This window comes from Pungitius pungitius, chromosome 2, assembly GCF_949316345.1.
Source record: "Pungitius pungitius chromosome 2, fPunPun2.1, whole genome shotgun sequence".
Taxonomy (NCBI): Eukaryota; Metazoa; Chordata; class Actinopteri; order Perciformes; family Gasterosteidae; genus Pungitius; species Pungitius pungitius.
Window position 1 is genome coordinate 9,184,309 of NC_084901.1, and position 20,029 is coordinate 9,204,337.

General features: G+C 38.2%; 2 protein-coding genes across 2 annotated transcripts; both read left to right on the plus strand.

Moving 5' to 3' along the window:
- LOC119210636 (solute carrier organic anion transporter family member 1C1-like) lies at nt 1-7,872 on the plus strand. The gene is made up of 15 exons (XM_037460842.2): nt 1-164; nt 505-612; nt 1,574-1,715; nt 1,912-2,044; nt 2,792-2,916; nt 3,021-3,167; nt 3,424-3,522; nt 3,806-4,060; nt 4,640-4,804; nt 5,570-5,765; nt 5,942-6,107; nt 6,249-6,436; nt 6,598-6,662; nt 6,812-6,929; nt 7,187-7,872. Exons 2-15 carry the CDS (start codon nt 562-564, stop codon nt 7,398-7,400), a joined length of 2,064 nt encoding a protein of 687 aa, XP_037316739.1. The 5' UTR covers nt 1-164; nt 505-561; the 3' UTR covers nt 7,401-7,872.
- A 3,882-nt stretch (nt 7,873-11,754) lies between these two features.
- On the plus strand, nt 11,755-20,029 carry LOC119211640 (solute carrier organic anion transporter family member 1C1-like). Its single transcript, XM_062558488.1, has 15 exons — nt 11,755-11,758; nt 12,182-12,297; nt 13,252-13,393; nt 13,541-13,673; nt 13,750-13,874; nt 15,262-15,408; nt 15,763-15,861; nt 16,256-16,489; nt 16,659-16,823; nt 17,492-17,687; nt 17,819-17,984; nt 18,304-18,482; nt 18,870-18,934; nt 19,092-19,209; nt 19,337-20,029. Exons 1-15 carry the CDS (start codon nt 11,755-11,757, stop codon nt 19,824-19,826), a joined length of 2,379 nt encoding a protein of 792 aa, XP_062414472.1. The 3' UTR covers nt 19,827-20,029.

The following is a 20,029-nucleotide window of genomic DNA, read 5'->3' on the forward strand; positions in this document are numbered from 1 at the left end:
TAATCAATCAAGTGCACACAAATGGATGGGTTACTGATTACATGTGATGTTGTAGTTTTTTTGTGATAAGATTGTTGCTTTAAGGACAAAGTCCTGCCAGGTATATATAGTCTTCAGCTGCTTTAACACTTTCTATCCTTCAAAGGACCACAGCTGCCTTTCAGGTAAACATTTTGTCTTGTTATTCCCTTCTTATTCTGAGCTAAGGTATTCTGTAAGATGCACTGAAATATATTGTACTATTTACTGGTAATTATTAATTGTCTGTGTTGTGATCAGAAAACCTAGAAACAAAGGTAATTTGGTCAAATCTGTTAACAGGGTACTTCAAAATGTATATACCAGTTTATTTGACAGGTTCTCTCTTAATTTTACTTTGATAGACAGTTTTTTTTTTTATTCCTTGATTTTTGATTATCGATTATTTTTACTTTTTAAATTAAATCTATTTGGTAAAATCAGATGATTTCACTGCTAAAACTTGATCTCCTAATCTCACTGCAGGTCCTTTGGTGGTTTGTTTTTCGGCTTCCTTGCATCATTTCGGCATTCAGCAGCAACATGAGTATAGAGTCCAAAAAAACATGTGGGGCTCGCTGCGCCAACCTTAAGGTCAGTGAAATGTTACCCTATCCCCAGTGTAGTGTTGGGAAATATAGGTCACTGCTTTACATTTGGCCGTTGTTATTTTGATTTGTGGTTGTTTATACAAATATTAACTAAGCTTTAAAAAAAAAATGTCATCATAAAGCTGCTTGACTTTTACCTTATCTCTATGTATTTATCTTAGTATTCCATTTGTCAGTCAGTATTATCTGTGTCAGATAAATGCTAACCAAAAGAAGCAGTAAAACCCAGAGCTTTAACTCGAAAAAAGATCCTAGTTTCTAAGGAGTGCTAGAATGGCATAGAGTTAGTGCAGAGATCAGGCTCAGGCAGTGCTTTAGGGAAAAAAAACATGCCTGCACTGCATGTAGGAGCTGTTTGTTATTGGTTCATTTCATCAATTTGGTTTATTTCATGCTTACTCATTGCACATAGATCTGGAGGAAAATACATTTTGTTAATGGGTGGAACGTTGGTTCAATAAACAGGTTTATGACCTACATAGCAATGTGAATCCAACATCTTTAACAATCTTTGTGACAAGGACTCAGAAAGACACCTGGACCTAGGATTTAACATTTCACTCAACATTTAAATCTCCAGAGCCCAAAGAATTGAATCCATTTAATTTGACAATGTGTGAAAACTTGCATAATGTGCCCTCTTTTTTTGCCTGAAAGTAGCTATAAATATATTCTAATCTAAGTGAATTTAAATCCACCCAGAGGTAAAGCAGGTGTGACGGTTTTATCATTTTCAATTAACAATGTAGAACGGTAAAACCGTAGTATAATCCTCTCACTCAAAAATCTCAAGGAGGGATTATTACCAAATAGTCACAAAAACGTAGTTTCACCATTTGAAATGCTCTAACCTAATTTGATCAAATCAAATGTCCATTAGCTCTTCTTGTTTTAGAGAATAGCAGTGTTACCCAAGAGGCTATATGTGTGTTTTGTGTTTCCAGCTCTTCCTGGCGTCTTTGGCATTTGTATACTTTTCCAAAGCTTTTGGTGGGGCCTATATGAAGAGCTCCATCACCCAGATTGAACGGCGCTTTGACATCCCCAGTTCTCTCATAGGGGTTATAGATGGCAGCTTTGAAATGGGTTTGTGTCTTTTTTCATTTTTTTTGTAAGAAAATCAGTTGTAACATGTTAATTAATTAGCCCTTGACTTTATACTAAGCTATGCTCGCCATCTCCTGACTAAAATTTCACAATTAGCATACAGATAATGTTAATACGCATATTTTTTTTTCTCCAAATAATTCATTCAAGTTATTTTATTTCTTCTTCTCCCCAGGGAACCTGTTGGTAATAGCATTTGTGAGCTACTTTGGGGCTAAGCTCCATCGTCCCAGGCTGATTGGTATTGGCTGTGTGATCATGGCTGCTGGATCGTTCCTCATAGCCCTGCCTCACTTTTTCCAAGGACTGTTAGTTGGCTTTATTCTTTTTATATTCAAATGACGTGTATTTAATACTGTGGACTAATGATCATAAATTAGGAATATGTGTTTTTTAGAGGCAGAACTGCTATGGAAACACATTTTACCTAACCCCTATGGGAAGTCAAAGAATTGATATACATTTTTTCCGAATATCATTTGGGATGTAATATACAAATAGTATATAATATCTGAAAATAAGTGATTTTATTTATTAAAATGTGCACTTGCTGTAATTAGCCGGTTTAAGGTGTCAGGGCAACCATTTGCTATTTGGAAGACAATGAGACTGATACCCAACATGTGTATTTAGCTTGTTACCTCCAACATTAATGGTCACAGCTGATTATGTAGTGCTTCATGAGAAAGTAGGTCTACCAGGATACAGATTTTGCAGGTGAATTTGTTTTTCTAAGTTTATTGTGTGGCTCTTCAAAATAGTCAGAATGTTAAGAAATGATACAAGACCCTGAACTTACTAGATGGTGTGCTTCATTAGCGGAAAATCACTTACTTGCAGTTAATAAACTCCAAAAATTTTGCAGTCAAATTGTCAACCCGTGTTGATAAGGCTAGTAAGAGTTAAGGAGAAGTACACACTGTTTGTATGCTGCATGCAATTATTTCAATTTTGATATAACTATATTGATATACATTATCCCTGTATTTTTTTTAGAGAATCTTACTATAGATATATATTTTTTTAACAGACACTATTGTAACATTTTTTTCCAGGTACAAGTATGAGACCAGTGTGTCTCACAGTACAAGTATCAACAGCACTGATAGCATCCTGCCCTGTCTGTCCAACCACAGCCTGGCTGAGGCTGATGAGATGCCTGATTTAGAGGCCATGACAGGTAACAAAAAGATGTGATACCAAATCGATTCATTCATAGAAGCACAATAAGGAGTTTTCAATACCGTCTCCAGTTCCCTTTCACAATCAGTTTTTTACCCTCAGCCTGTGAAAAGGCAGCTGGCTCGTCTTTGTGGATCTATGTATTCTTGGGAAACATGCTGCGTGGCATTGGAGAAACTCCCATCATGCCTCTGGGTGTATCCTACCTCGATGACTTCTCCAGAGAGGAGAACACTCCTTTCTATTTAGGTTAGTTACTTTTAAATCGCTGTCTGTGGTCATTTTAAGTGGCAATTTGCACTACACTATGTCTTAAGGGCTCAGCTACTTAATTTCCCATCGCCTTTGATCACTTTGACTGAATTTGAACCCACTTTGTCAGTGTGTCCTTCTATTATTGCTTTGTCGCTTCTGTGTGCCAATACTTTACATTTTGGATATTTCTTGATTGCTATGACAGTAATAAAGTAAGCAACATTTGTCTTTCTGTTTCTACATTATCTAGCCTGCATCCATACAGTGGGGATCTTAGGGCCCATGTTTGGGTTTATGCTCGGATCCTACCTTGCCAAGATCTACGTGGACATCGGATCTGTGGATTTAGGTATGGGACTTGATGAAATAAGTGAGATATGTAATACTCAAAGTATTACTATTTGGTAATTGGTTACCCATTAAGTCAGTTTCCCTTGATTGATAAAAACAATATTGAGTAATTAACTTTGTGCAGACTCATTACGTATAACCTCCACTTCAAAAGAAGCGTTCAGCATAACAGTAAACCTGACCTTCTAGTTTGTTAAGTGATTACAAAACGTCAAAGAGTTACCAATTAAAGTCTTACAATGACCTCTTAATCTGACGTTTTTTCTCATCTCGCCTTTCAGACAGTGTCACAATCAACCATATGGACTCCCGCTGGGTGGGGGCCTGGTGGCTCGGCTTCATAGTAACTGGAACTGTGATCCTGCTGTCCAGTATCCCTTTCTGGTTCCTGCCCAAGTCCTTGCCCAAGCAGGGGCAAGAAGAGAGCCAGAGTAAAGGCACAGAGCTGGCCATAACGGCAGAGCAGGAGAATTTCCTGCAGGATGAAACACAAAATCAGGAGGAGAAGCCACTTACATTCCAGGAGCTGGCCAAAGGTACTATCCAAGCTTTTGCATCAATTCAAAATCCAATAAAGCAGTATGCTTTGTTTTTTCTAAGCTAAAGTGATGTTGTAAGACAAAACAGCAACATAAGATAATGTTAAGCTCTTGTTCCCCACCTTTATTTATAAGCAGATAAACTATGTATTTCCTAAACCACCTCGAAAGTTTAAAAGACCAAAAGATGTGCTACTCTGAAAATAGTTTTTAGAATGGATGTGTTTAATCATTAACCTGGCAATTCTCGCAGGCCAAATCTGTAACCCTGAATCCAGAAACTAACCCCCATGCAATCTGAGTTGAATGACACTTCGTTGCAAAGAAACAGGTGGACACAGTGTTCAAAGCAAAAGGACAGTCAGGCCTTAGGTCACCACAACATCATATAATTTGCGTTTCTACAAAATAAATTGAAAGTGATATTATAAATTAATCAATACATAAAAGTTCTGAAAAAGAGGCCACAAAAACATAAATGCATGCATTATGAATGTAAAAGGGAAATAACTAGGAAGCCATTGCGCCTATCAATAAAATCACTTTAGTTTACCTTTTTTGTTTTGTCTTCAACAGATTTCATTCCTTCCCTCAGAAGACTCTTCAAGAACAGCATCTTCACAATGATGATACTTACATACCTGGTTTCTGTCAACGGCTTCATTGGCATGATCACCTTCAAGCCAAAGTACATGGAACAAGTCTACGGCCAATCAGCCTCCAAGGCAATTTTCCTCATAGGTACAGTATAATAACTGACCCCCATTTACTGCACCCTTGCAACCTAAGACAACCGAAACAATGATGTTATTAAAGGGAAGTGTGATTGCACGAGATAAAATGACTTGAAATGTAAGCACTAAGCAGTGCACTGTGGGCTCTCATTTTGTGTTTGTTGGTAAAGTAGCACCATGAGCTATAATTAGCTTTTTATGACATTTTACTTACAGCTTGCTGTTAGTGTTACTTTTTCCATATTCTCTACCTAAGATATTGTTTAGGAGCTAATTGAAAAAAATATTTATATATTGTGTAACACCCGTAGAGTGTGGAAATGAATAAGTATATCAGCCACAGGTTAGGATACAATCGTTTAAAAGGGTGGCTAAAAGTACTACTCACATTACAATATTTTAATGTATTGTATAAAGCTGCAGCTTAAGTTAAATACTTAAATGAATAAATAAAATAAATGAATGGCAAAATAAATCAAACAGTTACCAAACATACTGTGTAAAAGTAATTAATACATTGGACATATTAGTACATGTTGTAAAATATTGGATAGATTAAATTAAGATCAACTCAAAAGAATTCAATTAACGTCTTGAATGTTATCTATTATATTATCTAACCATTCCCTTCTTGTATAGTTGACAGATATTTTTGTTGTTGTTACCAAATGAGTTTTATTTCATTATGACCACAAATTGTGCTAAGTACGACAATTTTGCTTGATAGTTTTGCCAGTGTATTGATTATCATTTTTTTTCTTCATCTTTTCAGGTATACTGAACCTACCAGCAGTAGCTTTGGGAATCATCACCGGTGGTTTTGTTCTGAAGCGTTTCAAACTGGGTGTCATCGGAGCAGCCAGGGTGTCAGTTACTGCCTCTGTTGGGTCCTTATGTCTACTTTTCATTCAGATCTTCATATACTGTGACAAGGCAGAGGTAGCAGGTCTTACTGTGTCATATCAAGGGTGAGTGATATGCAAAACAGTTTTTCCATCACCCTGTCTTCCTATTTTAATTGGTTTTATTATATATTTCTTTTCTTATATTTATATAAGAAAATAATCTCCATTGAAACAAATATAAACCTCACAAAACCAAAAACCCCTATTCACAAATCCTTGTTCTTATCTGTGTGTACCAGGGATTCTCAAGTGTCCTACAACCAACAGACCATGATTTCACAATGCAACATGGCCTGCTCCTGTTCAGTGAAACATTGGGACCCAGTATGCGCTCAAAACGGAATAACATATGCCTCGCCCTGCCTGGCTGGCTGCCAGACCTCCACCGGCATTGGCAGGGAAATGGTAAAATAGAAACATATTTACTGCAGATTCCTTGAAAGTTTGCAGCATTGTTGTTTTAAGTCTCGTTTGTAGTAGCAGCAGCAGCAACCACCTTTATTTCCCAAAGTCAAAGGTAATAATACACCTCTCCGTCCTCTTTAGACGTTTCATAACTGCACCTGCACAGGAGAGATGATGATGACTCCTGGCATGAACATGTCCGCAGTGCTGGGCCAGTGCCCGAGGAGGAGCGACTGTAATCACATTTTCAAAATCTACATGGCTTTGTCTGTCTTGGGGTCTTTTATTTCTGCCTGTGGGGGCACACCAGGATACATTGTACTGCTCAGGTAAGCTAAACAAATATATTTCTGCGTATAACCCTAACCCTATGCCTTGGGGGTGTCTTGATTTTTATCTCAATTTTGAGTGTGGTTAATTTGCATGTTGTTTTTAAGTTAAAATACTAATACTAAGCTCTCATGACACAATTTTGGCTTTTTTTCCCCAGGTCCATACAGCAAGACCTGAAGTCACTGGCGTTGGGTATGCAGACCCTGATAGTGAGAACTTTGGGTGAGAATTGAAATATATGTGGGTTCTGTAAAACCCTCATGTTAAAAGTATTTTCACGGTTACAGGACCATGCTTATACCAATTTGTCTCAAAAATTGAGAGGAATTGGCTCTTGGTAAGTGTAAGCAAATGTGACTCTGCGTTTTCAGGTGGAATACCTCCCCCAATATATTTTGGCGCACTGATTGACCGCACCTGTTTAAAATGGGGCACCAAGCATTGTGGAGGCCGTGGAGCATGCAGACTCTATGATGCTGATGCATTCAGGTAAAGTGAAACAAGTGTTTTTTTAAAGTTTACAATATTATTCCCTAACTCTACTACTGCAATGAATAGTAATTTGACAATGGATAGGGTTTCAACTGTACTGCTGGTTTTATACCATATTTCCACTGTATTTCTAAATTGTTACATATTTTCACTTTGTATATAGTGTTTTTTGGTCCCATAAGCCCTGTTCAGAACTTCCAAATGAAAGCACCGAGTCAGGAAATTTAACCTATTTCAATGTACATTACTTTCAGAATGACATTCTTGGGATTGATCACGGGACTCTACTGCCTATCCAACATACTGTGGGGAGGCCTATATGTCACAATTGTCAAGAGACAGAAGAAGTTAGCACTGAGAAAGCAGGCCAAAGAAAACGAATTGGAAGGTGAAATGGTGGTCAATGGACATGCAAACATAAACGTTTTCAAAAAGAAGGAAGATGCCGGCAATGAAAGCACAATTTAAAATATTTGAGAAAGGCAACACTATTTTATAATGCAGGCGGACGACACACAGCGGAGGAAATGCGGTAATGGTACAGTGTCAGCGATCTTTTGTCTCCAAGCAGTACACTTTTTTTTTCACAGAGATATTCTGCCGTTAACATCATCTGCAGTAACTGAACAAACTGCAGATCACATAAATCTGTATCTTCACTAATATGCCGACTTATAGGTCATTACTAGTTCAACTTTATAACAATCATGGCAATACAATGCTTTAATTTATAAAACAAGTCAGTATGATGTAAGAGGAAGTGAGCACAAAATATACCCAATATTTGGAGAATGTGACCATCATTCTTACTTGAATAGCATTGTCAGGTAATAATAGTTTCATCACTTAAATGTATACAGTGAATGTACAACATAGTTTCACATACCTCTAAAAGACAACTGCTGTTTGTTGCCTAAGAGGTGGTTGCATGAATTTTTAACACAACATATCAAATGTTTTCTTCTATGTTGGTCAAGTAGAGTTTGAGAGGTCTGTGAGGTTTAACAGTATTGTAATGAGGACAATTGGGTTAGCTAAAGTTTAAATTAAGGGGTTGTTAGAGTTTAGCTTACAGTTAGGAGGTTGACTAAATTTACCTAGTATATAGACCAAAATATTTAAAGGAATAGGGTGAATTAGATCACAATTTCTGAAGAATTAAGTCAAATTAGTTTTTTCAGGCTGTGGCTTACATAATAGGATTAATACAAATTTGACTTTCTCAATAGGGTACCATTTTTATATTTTGCAAGAAGAAGTTATAATTCGAAATTATTAGACAGTGTGTCTAGGTCTTAGAGCCCTGTATACATGCAAATGCAAACCGGTTGGACATGAACACCCAATTACAATGCCATTTTTTTCAGGTGCATGTCAATTTCATGGTAATTTGCAGCTGTCAACAGACATGCTTGCTTCAAGGTCAATTATGAATAACTCAAAGTTATAGTTCAGCATACTGGCAAGTGATGATGTGTTAATAAGCTTTGGCAGTGATAAGCAGATTTTGGTCTTTGGACAGAACAAGATTAGCTGTATCCCAATCTGTTTGGTAGGCGACTTTACTGTTAGTATTTGTTCAAAGAACGTGAGAATGATATCATTTCTTTCATCTAGCTCTGTGTGTATTTTCGAAATTTTGGAAAAAACTGTTGCTGAGTTTTTTTTCTTCATTTTTCATGACAAAATCATAACAGAGAATAGTATAAAGGTTAACAGGCCTAAGGTTGACATGCCTGGATAACTCACCTCTGTGACTTTACACACACTTCTCGTTTCATTGTGTTACATCACATCATTATGCAAGTCCTGCAGGTCATGACAGTTCCTACAATCATCTGACTAATGTTTTTGTCGGTTCACTATGGTTTAGACAATGGAGTAGTAGTAACTCAAACGTGATTGTGCTTTGTTTTACACTGTTATATAATCTAGTTGAAATAAAAATATATAATCCACATTATGTAGATACATTTTTACATTTCATGTTTTACATTCCTTTTTTTTCATCATCATTTCTATCTTTCTTTCATTTCTCTTTTTTTTAAAGATTTGTTCATTGTCTTTGAAACTGTAAACAATAAAGTTACATTCATCAATATATTTTGAATGCTGTCCTAATTGACCTGAACATGCTGTGATAGGGCTACAAATAGGCTTTTGTTAGATATTCAACAAGTGAATAAGTGATCGTATTCCCTTTTCATTGTTTTAACTACCATTCCAGCTCAGTTTATGCAAATGCCTTTAGAGTTTTGGTTTCCTGTCACGCAGCTTTAATTTCTTAGTATGGTTTTACAGCAATAGCTATGAAGTCGTTTTGACCATGTGGGCGGCCAAGGGTTTTACCTAAAACCCATTCGCGGTTGCATGACTAAACCCTTTCAAAAAGCAGAAAACTAAAAAGAAACCCAGTACCTTAATATGTCATCCATAGAAGAAGGAAAGGGAGGAAATAAAATACATAAAAAATAGAGCATGAGCAGGGTGAAAAGTACTAAAAATCCAAGGGTCATCATGAATCTTAGAAAAGGCAGACCAGTCTCCAGTTAAGCACCTACTATTTGTCAGACTAGGGGCTATTAGGGGTTAACACTTATCTCAAGAGAAATAGATATATTTTGTCAAAAACCCTCTTTTGCAAGTGAAAAAGTAAATGAGAACATTACATTGAAATGATAGACATGCAGGGAGCATGTCTGTCATTTAACCACACTGTGCACTACATTTCATTCTGTTCACATATGCATTGACAAGTATATAAATACTTTCGTATCGAAAAACCTGTCATCTTTTTTTGTTTTTTGTTTTAGCGTTCACCATCAGATTATTATTCTGTATTGTGTATGTATATGTAAAGTAACTATTGCAATGCCATATAATCATGATTCCCATATAACCATGATTACTCCAAAAATGTTGTTATTGATTTTAAAAGTTGGCGACTTTTCTAAATTAGCTTTAAATGTCCAAGTCCAAGTTTTCCAAGTTTTCTCAAAGGGCAAAGTAAAGTATGTAGCAAAGTATGTTGCAATAACAAGTAATTTATAAAGGTAAATACAATTGCTGATAAAGACCAAGGATATGCAACATTTTAAGGCACAGGATTTCTTTTTAGTTCTTTTTAGGCTACAGGCTGCCCTCACCATGGTGGTTTCACCAAAATGTTTCACCACCAGGCTGCGCTCTTTACTAAACTAAATATCCTCTGCAAGGTTCTGCACTCCCCTGCTATTTAGTGCCCAACTAAAGCCAGTTAGACAGGAAATGTGCAATGAGGAATTTTAGAGAAGTTAATATTTAGAATTAGTTTGTGTCATGTGTGATGATCTAATGCACCTTTCTGAATTTTCTAGAAACCAAAAAAATTAAACTTACCAGTACAGAAAGTGACAGATGTTTAATATTGTTAAACATCATAGTATTGTTTTAGCAATTTATTCCATGCAAATTTATCAAACCCATCTCTGTAGTAGAGTAGAGTAGTAGAAACTAGTGGTTTTGCATATTTCTCTACTTGGTTTTTGGAAAATCAGCAGAAAGTCATCGTCTGCCTCTCTCAACTTCTGAGAACATTTCTTCATGCACCTTTCTGAATGCACCTGAAACTATACAGTAAAAAAATGCAACACATAATCTATTGTACTCTATATTTTAAAGTCAAGTATAATTTTTAGAAAGGAAAAGTGACAAACACATTACTTTTTTGTTGCTGTTCAGGAATGTGAAGGCTCTTAATCTTAATCTTTGGAATTTGTTTTGGGCCAAAGCTGATTGAAAGACCTGCTGCATGGCCCCCCCAATGGTCGCTGGACAAATACAGCATCTCTCAACCATGTTTACACCAACGAAACACTCATAATGAGACATATTGTTAAATCTTTTTGGTCATTATCATTCAGTCATTGTACACACTTCTTTATAAATTCCTGTTAAAGCAACACAAGCCATACTTTGCTTTGTGAGAAAAAGATAATCCAGAGGGTTTGGCTGGAATTTACTAATCGGTCTCCCTTCCACATCCCCCTGTCATTGTTACTTTCCCCCTCCTGAGGAAATAAATATGGAATCATTGTGGTCCCAATTAACGGAACTGCACTCACACAGAAAAATATAGGAGCTTGGGGAGAGCAGCTTTTCCTCCTCCCAGTCGTAGGAGAGAAACATGGCTACTTAGAGAGGAGCAGAGGAAGAAGAAGAGAGAGGAGACCTGGAGATGCACTTGGTATGTGATTAAACTTCATCTCTATTCGCCTCGATGAAGGGATTTTGGTACCATTTTCTAGCAACATTGTAATTCCTCTGATAAGACCAGGACTTGCTTGCCAAGACTAGATCGAACCTTAAAGTCTGCCTGCTCTGGTTATCTAGTTCTACAAATTATTCAATATTGTATGCTTTACATTACTATGCGGTTATTGATGTTGGATTATTGATGGATAGATATAAATATTGTTAATTCATGTTGATTGTGCAAAGTTAGTAATAAATACACTACAGCCATTTTTGGGGACAAAAATCCATTATATAATGGATAATCATGTCTTTGACGGCTACTATTAATTCATTTAAATATAAAAATGTATTGGTTTCATGACTGTAGATTCACCTTTCAGAGGTTGGGCAACAGAATATGTCACTGAAATCGGATAAACATGTTTGCTTCAGACAGTTTAGCCATTGTTAGCAACACAAGTTGACATTGATATGTGACAGAAGGAATGTTCCAATCCATTTGTACGCAAAACACCAATAAAGAGGGGAATACTACCACTTGTTTTTAATGTTGATGTTCGGAGCAGCCAACATAGACTCTGACATCATGGGTTTGTGGGGTCTGGCCCTTCAAATGGAACCTATTACATTCGGGATTAATACCCACTCTCGTGTTAATATATAAATATGCAGCTACAGGAACTAGCTACCACACAAAGGCCAGAAAAAAATAAGCTTTTGAGGTGCTTGGCCCTGGACAGAACCAGCCTAGCTGTTTTCAAAATCTCCAGATTTAATGCAAATAATTAGAAAAAAAATAGTGATTTTCATTCATTTAGCTCTGCTATTCACTTCACATACGAAGCTGTTATAGATGTTAAGAGTTAAATTAATATTGCATCAAATAGTATATTCTGTCAAACATATTGTCCTTATCATTAGCCTGGCCTTATTTATTTTATCTCTAATTACATAATTGTGTCTGCTTTTCTTGCAGCGGACAGAGGGCGGTTAGATTTTAACACCACACACAGCCGTCGAGTGTAAGATAGAGAACGCTGTGGAGGACCGAGACAAGATGACCAGCCAGGAGGCTTTGTGTGACCCTGATCAGGAGACAAGAAAGCGCCCTGGCATCTCCACTCTTAAAGTACTAAAGCTATCTGCAATCACACTCCTCAGCTCGATACTCATAATTTGGTTCTAATTTGGAAGTTCCTGCTGTTATTACAGTAGCAGACGATTAGTAAGGAAATTCAGTTAAAAAGCCTAAAAGGCAGCGCAGTGGAGCCGGTGTCACCACTGCCATTTGTCAACAAGCACTTTATTAGGAGTGCATAGACAATGGATGGATGGATAAAGGCCTACATTTTGAGATGCACATCAAAGTTCTTTGTCAATTGAGCTTTGCTTTCCCCCTAAGTAGGTAGAATCAAGCCAAGAGCAACTTATATATTGTTTTCAATCTTGGCATTGACATTTTTGATCTACATCTGTATATGAACTGCATATACTGTAGCAAACACTTCACAATCAGTCCAGAGCACTGTCTTGCCTGATTGCAGCACATCAGCATGTGCAGAGGTAATGGAGCAATTTTCCCACAACACATCTATTCAACAATCTTCACCAAGCATATTCCCAATTTTTTCTTGTGTTTTCTTTGCTCTGCTTGTAGATATTGGCTTTAAAAGAAAATGTTTATAATTAGCACCAAATAAACATTTAGAATGAAATCAAATGTAGTGAAACAGACTGTTTTTTTGTATTGATTAAGCTTTTTAAGAAAATATGTATGAAAATGTCTATTAAAAAAAGGCCACATACATGAAATGCTGAACATAGTAGAACACATAGCAGAACACAGGATTTACTTATGAGAGATGGGAAATAAAGGGACTCCAAGTTGCCCCCACAAAGCCAAACAAAGAGGCTGCTATAGAGCAGGCACAAACAATTGTTTTAATTTGAAGATTATGGGCTATAATCAGTTTTTGTAGAGCAACACATTAAAAGTGAGTGTTTATCAGATAATATAAGAAAACCTTTCATTTGAAGTAAACAGGATTTTTGCTGACTTGTGTTTTCCTACATTGTTTTCTAGTTGTTTATTATGGCGCTGTCCTTCGCCTGCTTCTCAAAGGCTCTGACAGGAACCTACATGAAAAGCTCCATCACCCAGATTGAGAGACGATTCGACCTCTCCAGCACCCACATTGGACTCATCGATGGCAGTTTTGAGATGGGTATACCATCTATCTTTTGAGTTGATCTTAATATTTTTTTTTGCATCTGATCAAGCCGTATTTCTACTTCTTCTGTGTGAATCTGTGGGTGATGATTGTCCAAAATCCTTAAACTCTGCAACCTTGGATTCTCTTTCTTGGATGTAGGAAACTTGCTGTTTCTTGCTGTAGTCAGCCATTTTGGGGCCAAGCTACATCGGCCCAGACTTATTGCTATAGGCTGTTTCCTGATGGCTGTAGGGGCCTTTCTCACTGGCCTGACCCATTTCTTCATGGGACGGTAAATGCCAACAAGCGACCAACTTTAAGAAGAGCTCCGAATGGTTTTGTTTAATGTCTCATTGTGCCTTTCGCAGCTACGAGTACAACACAATCGTTACGCTTTTCCAGAATGACAGTGTGAACATTGCCGCTTGTGTGGATCACCTCGAAACAGAAGTAGCTGAAATTCGGACCGAACCCTCTGAAGAAGACAACAAAGGTACGACTGTGGGCTATACTCAGGAGACAAATAGGCTCACAAGTATCCTAAAGTACGGGTGAACACTGTTTTAGCTAATGATCAGCCATACTAGAAGCGTAGCTCTCTGGATTGTTATGTTACTTTTATACACAAATCAAATCAATTTTATTTGTGAAGAAATGTTCTTCACAGAAGTTGAGAGAGGCAGAGGATGACTTAGCTCGCTTTGAGGCTGATTTTCCAAAAACCAAGCAGAGGAATATGCAAAACCACTAGTTTCCACTACTCTACTCTACTAGAAGAGATGGGTTGGATAAATTGCATGGAATATATCGCTAAAACAATACTATGATGTTTAACAATATTAAACGTCTGTCACTTTCCGTACTGGTAAGTTTAATTTTTTTATCTATAAACAACAATTTTTTTGCTGTGTACCTACCTATAAATTAAAAGTACGCAAATCCTATTTCCAATCACTACCTGTGAAAACAATAATCACAAAGTCACATCAGTGGGTTCATATTTTGAACCGGAGAAGACATGTAGCACAGCATTCTCAAACCTAAATGAACAAAAACTTGAACAAAAACCTGTACAAAATAAAGGAGATGCCTTCTGTTTAGTCAGTGAACAAGAAACCACAATGAGCTCTGGTTGTCTTTCAACCACGCCTGCAATGCCCTGACCCTGGTCTGACTACACATAGCAGCGGGAGTGATCCGGTACCAATGTTCAGCCTGTATGTGATCTGCAGAGCAAGCCAACAAGAGTAAGAGAAAGAGAAGAGAGAGAAAGATCAGGTCCCATAGCCTCATTGACAAGGCAGAAATTGACAATAGTCATGCAAATCAGTTCAGCTTGGTCGCATATTTGCTTATGTATTCAAGTCTTTCTGTTGTGGCGCCATAATTAATTATTCCCTTTTTCTCACAATAACATGAAATTCACCCCAAAAATACAATGTATTGAACCTGTTCCGCCACTCTGATGAGATGTATTTAGAGAGAAACACAATGTGAAAGAGACATACAATGCTGTGCTATACAAGCTTCATGCCGCATGCTATTAGATTGATATTGCATTAGTACCACATTGTATTCGAATATCTTGTATGAGATGTTATTTTCTCTTTCTCATTTACTTGTGAAAGGGAGGGGGCATTTGATACATATGCACAAAAGTCTCACAAAATTATCAATAGAATCTGTGAACCTTGCTGTCACACACACACACACTTACTCACTGAAACATGCATCCACATACCGTGCTCGTTTGAACTAGAATTTTAAACATTGAAAATGTCGTAATTACAATGTTTATCAATGCATGCGATATATAGGTATAAAGCTGGGTTTGCAACACAATCATATAATGCTTTCTTATTGTATGCATCTTTATGGAGCCTGTGTAAGAGAGTCTGGATCCAACATGTGGATCTATGTGTTCCTGGGGAACGCTTTGCGAGGGATCGGAGAAACTCCGGTCACACCTCTGGGCATTTCTTACATCGACGACTTTGCTAGAGCAGAAAATTCCCCCTTCTATATAGGTAAGATATTTTTGCTTGTATGTCAAACTGACTTTTATGAGCTGAAAACAGGGTTAATACTGTTAGACAAAAAAAAAACGACCGGATAAAATGGTAGACGCTACCTTTCAATCAAATGGTGTTGATTACTTTAAGCAAACTCTGCTTTATTGTCTTTTCATAAATGAACATGTATCGACAGAAGAGGTTAGCGCCTACAACTGACATATTTGCTAAAACTTACACATAGAATTAACATATTGTCTAGTCAAGTGTATCAAGGTCTTCTTAACTGCTACTTCATCTATTCCCATTGGGGATATCCTGATGTTACTATTTTCTAAACCAATTGTGGAAAATGTTTGCCATTTACAGCTTGTCTCCAGACTATCACTCTCCTGGGACCCATGTTTGGTTTCCTCCTCGGCTCCTACACTGCCAAACTATATGTTGACTTTGGATATGTTGATATTGGTAAGTGTACTGCGTTTGTTTTGCATGTGTATTGTCATCAGTTGTGGTTTGTCTTGTACCAACAAGCCTGCACTAGACTGAAACGCCCCAAGCTTACAGTGAGTTAAACCTATAAGCACTCTCCTGCTGAAACGTCATGTTTTTGAGGATGGACTGGTTTGATCAGCCAGCTTCTCAAGGTGGCAACTCTTGCCCATAGAAACGGTCAAATCAATCCATCTATGGGGAAAGCACTAAATGAGTGTCCCATCCCTTTACAAATTAAAATCTGGTGTCTACTTTGGTCACATTACAGAAAGGAAGTGACAGGTTGAAAATCCAAATGAAGTCAAACACCCATCAAGCTTCCTGCTCTCTCTGTGCACTCACACAAAGGCTCTTTTCCTGCACGTAGAAAGTGTGACTATCACTCCGAAAGACGCCCGCTGGGTGGGTGCCTGGTGGTTGGGCTTCATGGTGTCCTCCGTCCTGCTCCTCATCTCCAGCATTCCCTTCTTGTTCTTGCCCCGCTCGCTGCCTAAGCAGGAAGAAGACAACGGCGAACCAACTCCCGCCTATGACACCTTAGAAGGGATAGAGGATGTTCCCAACAACGATCACAACCTCAAACTGACTGACATCGCTAAAAGTTGAGACTGTCCTCTTCCTCCTCCCATAACAACATTGACAACACTGCATTTCAATTAGTCTTTAAATTAACACATCCAATACATAATGGGAATTTTAATGAATGAAGGCGTTTTTGCAGGTTTATGGGCTTTGCTAGTAGCCTAAATATACTGGATTTCCTTTTACAGGGTTTCTTCCCTCACTAAAGCGCCTGTTGGGAACTCCTGCTTACTTCCTGCTCCTTTGTGGAAGCATCCTGAAGTTCAACTCTTTCATCGGCCTGTTCACCTTCAAAGCCAAATATATGGAACAACAGTTTGGACAGTCTGCATCCAGAGCAAACTTCCTTATAGGTAAAAAAAATTAATTATATAATTTATGGGATAATGGTAAATACTATATAATACGGGTAGATGAAATCCAGCAGAAAGAAAAACATAAATCCCACAAATGATCGGTTTCGGGCAATGGGAGCTTTTGTAACCGGTTAAGGTGGACGTCATGAGAGATGTGAATGAATGAGATGGTGCGGGACCCAATGCTGTTTTACTATTACTATTTTATCTATAGACGACTGAAATGAGATACACAACGTTTGGTGGCTACAACTATCTTGTGCTGAAAGGCAGCTATGTACTTACTTTTCATAATTTTGCTGGTAACCGAATAATAAAAGCAACAAGGTACCTGAGGCCGTATTTATCTTCAATAATGTAACTGTTCGAGTTGTGGCAAAGGTGCACATGAAGTTGAACAAACTGCATTTTATTGGTTAGGAATCTAAGCTCTCGATTTGGAATTGTTCTACATTTTGGAAGACTTGTTTTGTGTCTTTTTTGCTGAGAGTTTTCATTACATCAAATGCCTTCATGTCTCTTTAAAAAATGTAAAGTTTCAGCTAGGATCCAGTTGGCATAAAGACTCGAAACGGTCTTTCTTACATTTATTTGTTTTTGATCTTGAGAGACATCCCTTAAAATGTACCTCAGATTCTCCAGAATCTCTCCTGTTTTCCTTCAAGGGATGTTGAACCTGCCAGCAGTGGCAGTGGGGATCTTCCTGGGAGGGCTGCTGATGAAGCGGTATAAGCTAAGCTTGGTGTCAGGAGCGCAGCTCTCTTTTGCCACGTCCTTTATGGCATACCTCCTTCTGCTGCTGCAGTTTGGAACCAAGTGTGATAACATTCCCATGGCTGGCCTCACCATCTCATACAATGGGCAATTGCATTGGATATTATAAAGACAACCACAGCTTTAGCAAACCAAAATAACATAGTACACAAACTCTTTTTACAGCCTCAAAATACAATAACCTGCGGGTAGTTTAAAATGCAACCCCTTCCTTTCAGAACGCGGAGTATTTCCTCCGATAGAGACATGCTGTTCTCAGAGTGTAACAGAGACTGCTCGTGTTCAGCAGAAGAGTGGGATCCTGTGTGCTCGGACAGTGGCATCACCTATGTCTCTCCGTGTATGGCTGGCTGCCTCAGCTCCAGTGGATACGGCAAGAACACAGTAGGACTTCACACTTGGATGCATAAAAACAGAGTGATTTTGGTATCTTTAGGAATTTTCATCACCTTTAAAAGCATTTGAAATGTTGGAATAAATTAGTTTATGAGAAACCCTTTAGCCGCCAAACCCTCGTTAACAAATCATTCGCATTAAGAGCTTCCATGTCACTGTTACGGCCAATTTTATTTTATTTTTTTTACTTGAACTGCCACTTCATTGCCAATTTTTCCGAATTAGATATTATGTGGAGCTTAAGTGGAACTTCATTTCCAGGAGGTAGTCCTTAAAGAAACATTGCCGTTTCTTTCCTCCTTACCAGGTCTTCCACAACTGCAGCTGTGTGTCCTCCACAGCAGGCAGCGACACGTCCGTGAGGCTGGGCCAGTGTCCTCATGCCGAGGACTGCAGCCGCAGCTTCACTTTATACATGGCTGTATCGGTTCTCAGTTCCTTTATTAACTCTCTGGGAGCGACACCAGGCTACATGGTCATCATACGGTCTGTGCCCCGAGAAGAGCTAATGATAACTGACAATATTAGCGCTATATGATGTCCATCATTCTTATGACAATTGTATTTATAAGTTTAATCACATGAAATATAATGTCACCAGTCACTCTAATGCATGTTAAAAGTTTGATATTTTAATACATCTACCTGTATTTGTTTTCTTACCCAGGGTTGTATGAGAACGTTGACCACTCTCACAGCAGAATAATGATTTAGTTGAGGACAAAAAGTGGAAACATTTTTGGAGCCAGGCTAGCTGTTTTAAATCTTTGTGCTAAGCTAAGCTGCTTGCAGTAGCTTGAGTGTGCGTGAAGGCTTTCTACTTTCTACAAAATAGACCCTTACAAATGAACCAGTATTGATTTGTAATTACAGATGCATCTCACCAGATCTCAAATCCCTTGCGCTGGGTATCCAGGCCTTAGCGACTAGGTCTCTTGGTAAGCTTCATAACTTTCAGTTTTAAAGGCAATTTTCATAACCATCTTCCAATCGACAGTTTCTGCTGAATCACAACATTTTGTTGAAGGAGACAATATTCCTGTGCATTACATTATTTCAAAATTACAGATTTGATATTTGAGGCCTTGTCTCTAGGTGGACTTCCTGCCCCTGTGTATTTTGGAGCCATGATTGATTTAACTTGCCTGAAGTGGTCGATCAAGAAGTGCGGCGGCAGGGGGGCATGCCGCATCTATGACTCTAATATGTACAGGTACGCCACGGACTGAAAATATGAAAATAGAAATTTGCTTAAGGGTTTATCCGACACATTAAATGTCATAGCAATGGCAATGTTTTCCCTTTGTTGCCCTCAGTTCACCTTTTGTCTTTACTTTCAGGATCATCTTTCTGGGTCTGATCACTTGTCTCAGTGGTTCCTCATATTTCTTCATCACTGCCGTCATTGTCATCCTCAGACGACAGTTTCTTAGGCCAGAGCAACAGATACAAACGCAGGAAAGAATAGCTTCAGCGCTAATTGACCTCCAAACCACCTCAAAACTCACTGTGGACCATCTCGGCCTCCCTAAAACTCCCAAATCGCATCATGCTATCAAAGTTTGGGGAAGGATGGCAACAGAACTGGAAGAGGGAGGGGAGATTCACAGAAAAGAGCAGCTCCCCCAAGATGGTAGACTATGCTCCTTAAGTAACATGCAGGACACGGAGCTGCTCAAATCCTTGACACAGACCACTGTTGCTCCTCCTCCAAGTAAGAAAGCAAAGGTAGAGATAGACGGGCTGAAGTCAGAGTTGGAGATGAAAGAGGGAAAGGACGAGGTTTGTGAAGAGACGGTTGCACCGGTCGAAAAAGAAGGCGATCTCTAACACAATATCATGAAGGAGATACACAAGTGGCTTGTGTGCTAAAATAGCTTGTCACTGTTAATTAAACATGCAGTGATTGATTCTTTGGCCACTTGGCAACACGCTGTACACATTTACCTTAGGCCTTGTGTTATGTTTGGCTGGTAGTGTGTAGTTGGTGTATTATTATATGTATCTTTTCCTCATATTGCCTGGTGCATATA

Coding starts and splice junctions, on each gene's coding strand:
- LOC119210636 (XM_037460842.2), top strand. CDS start 562: ATGAGTATAGAGTCCAAAAAAACATGTGGGGCTCGCTGCGCCAACCTT. Junction 4,805..5,569: donor CAAGGCAATTTTCCTCATAG/GTACAGTATAAT, acceptor TCATCTTTTCAG/GTATACTGAACCTACCAGCA. Junction 6,930..7,186: donor TATGATGCTGATGCATTCAG/GTAAAGTGAAAC, acceptor CATTACTTTCAG/AATGACATTCTTGGGATTGA.
- LOC119211640 (XM_062558488.1), top strand. Junction 16,490..16,658: donor ACTGACTGACATCGCTAAAA/GTTGAGACTGTC, acceptor TTCCTTTTACAG/GGTTTCTTCCCTCACTAAAG. Junction 18,483..18,869: donor GGCTACATGGTCATCATACG/GTCTGTGCCCCG, acceptor TTGTAATTACAG/ATGCATCTCACCAGATCTCA.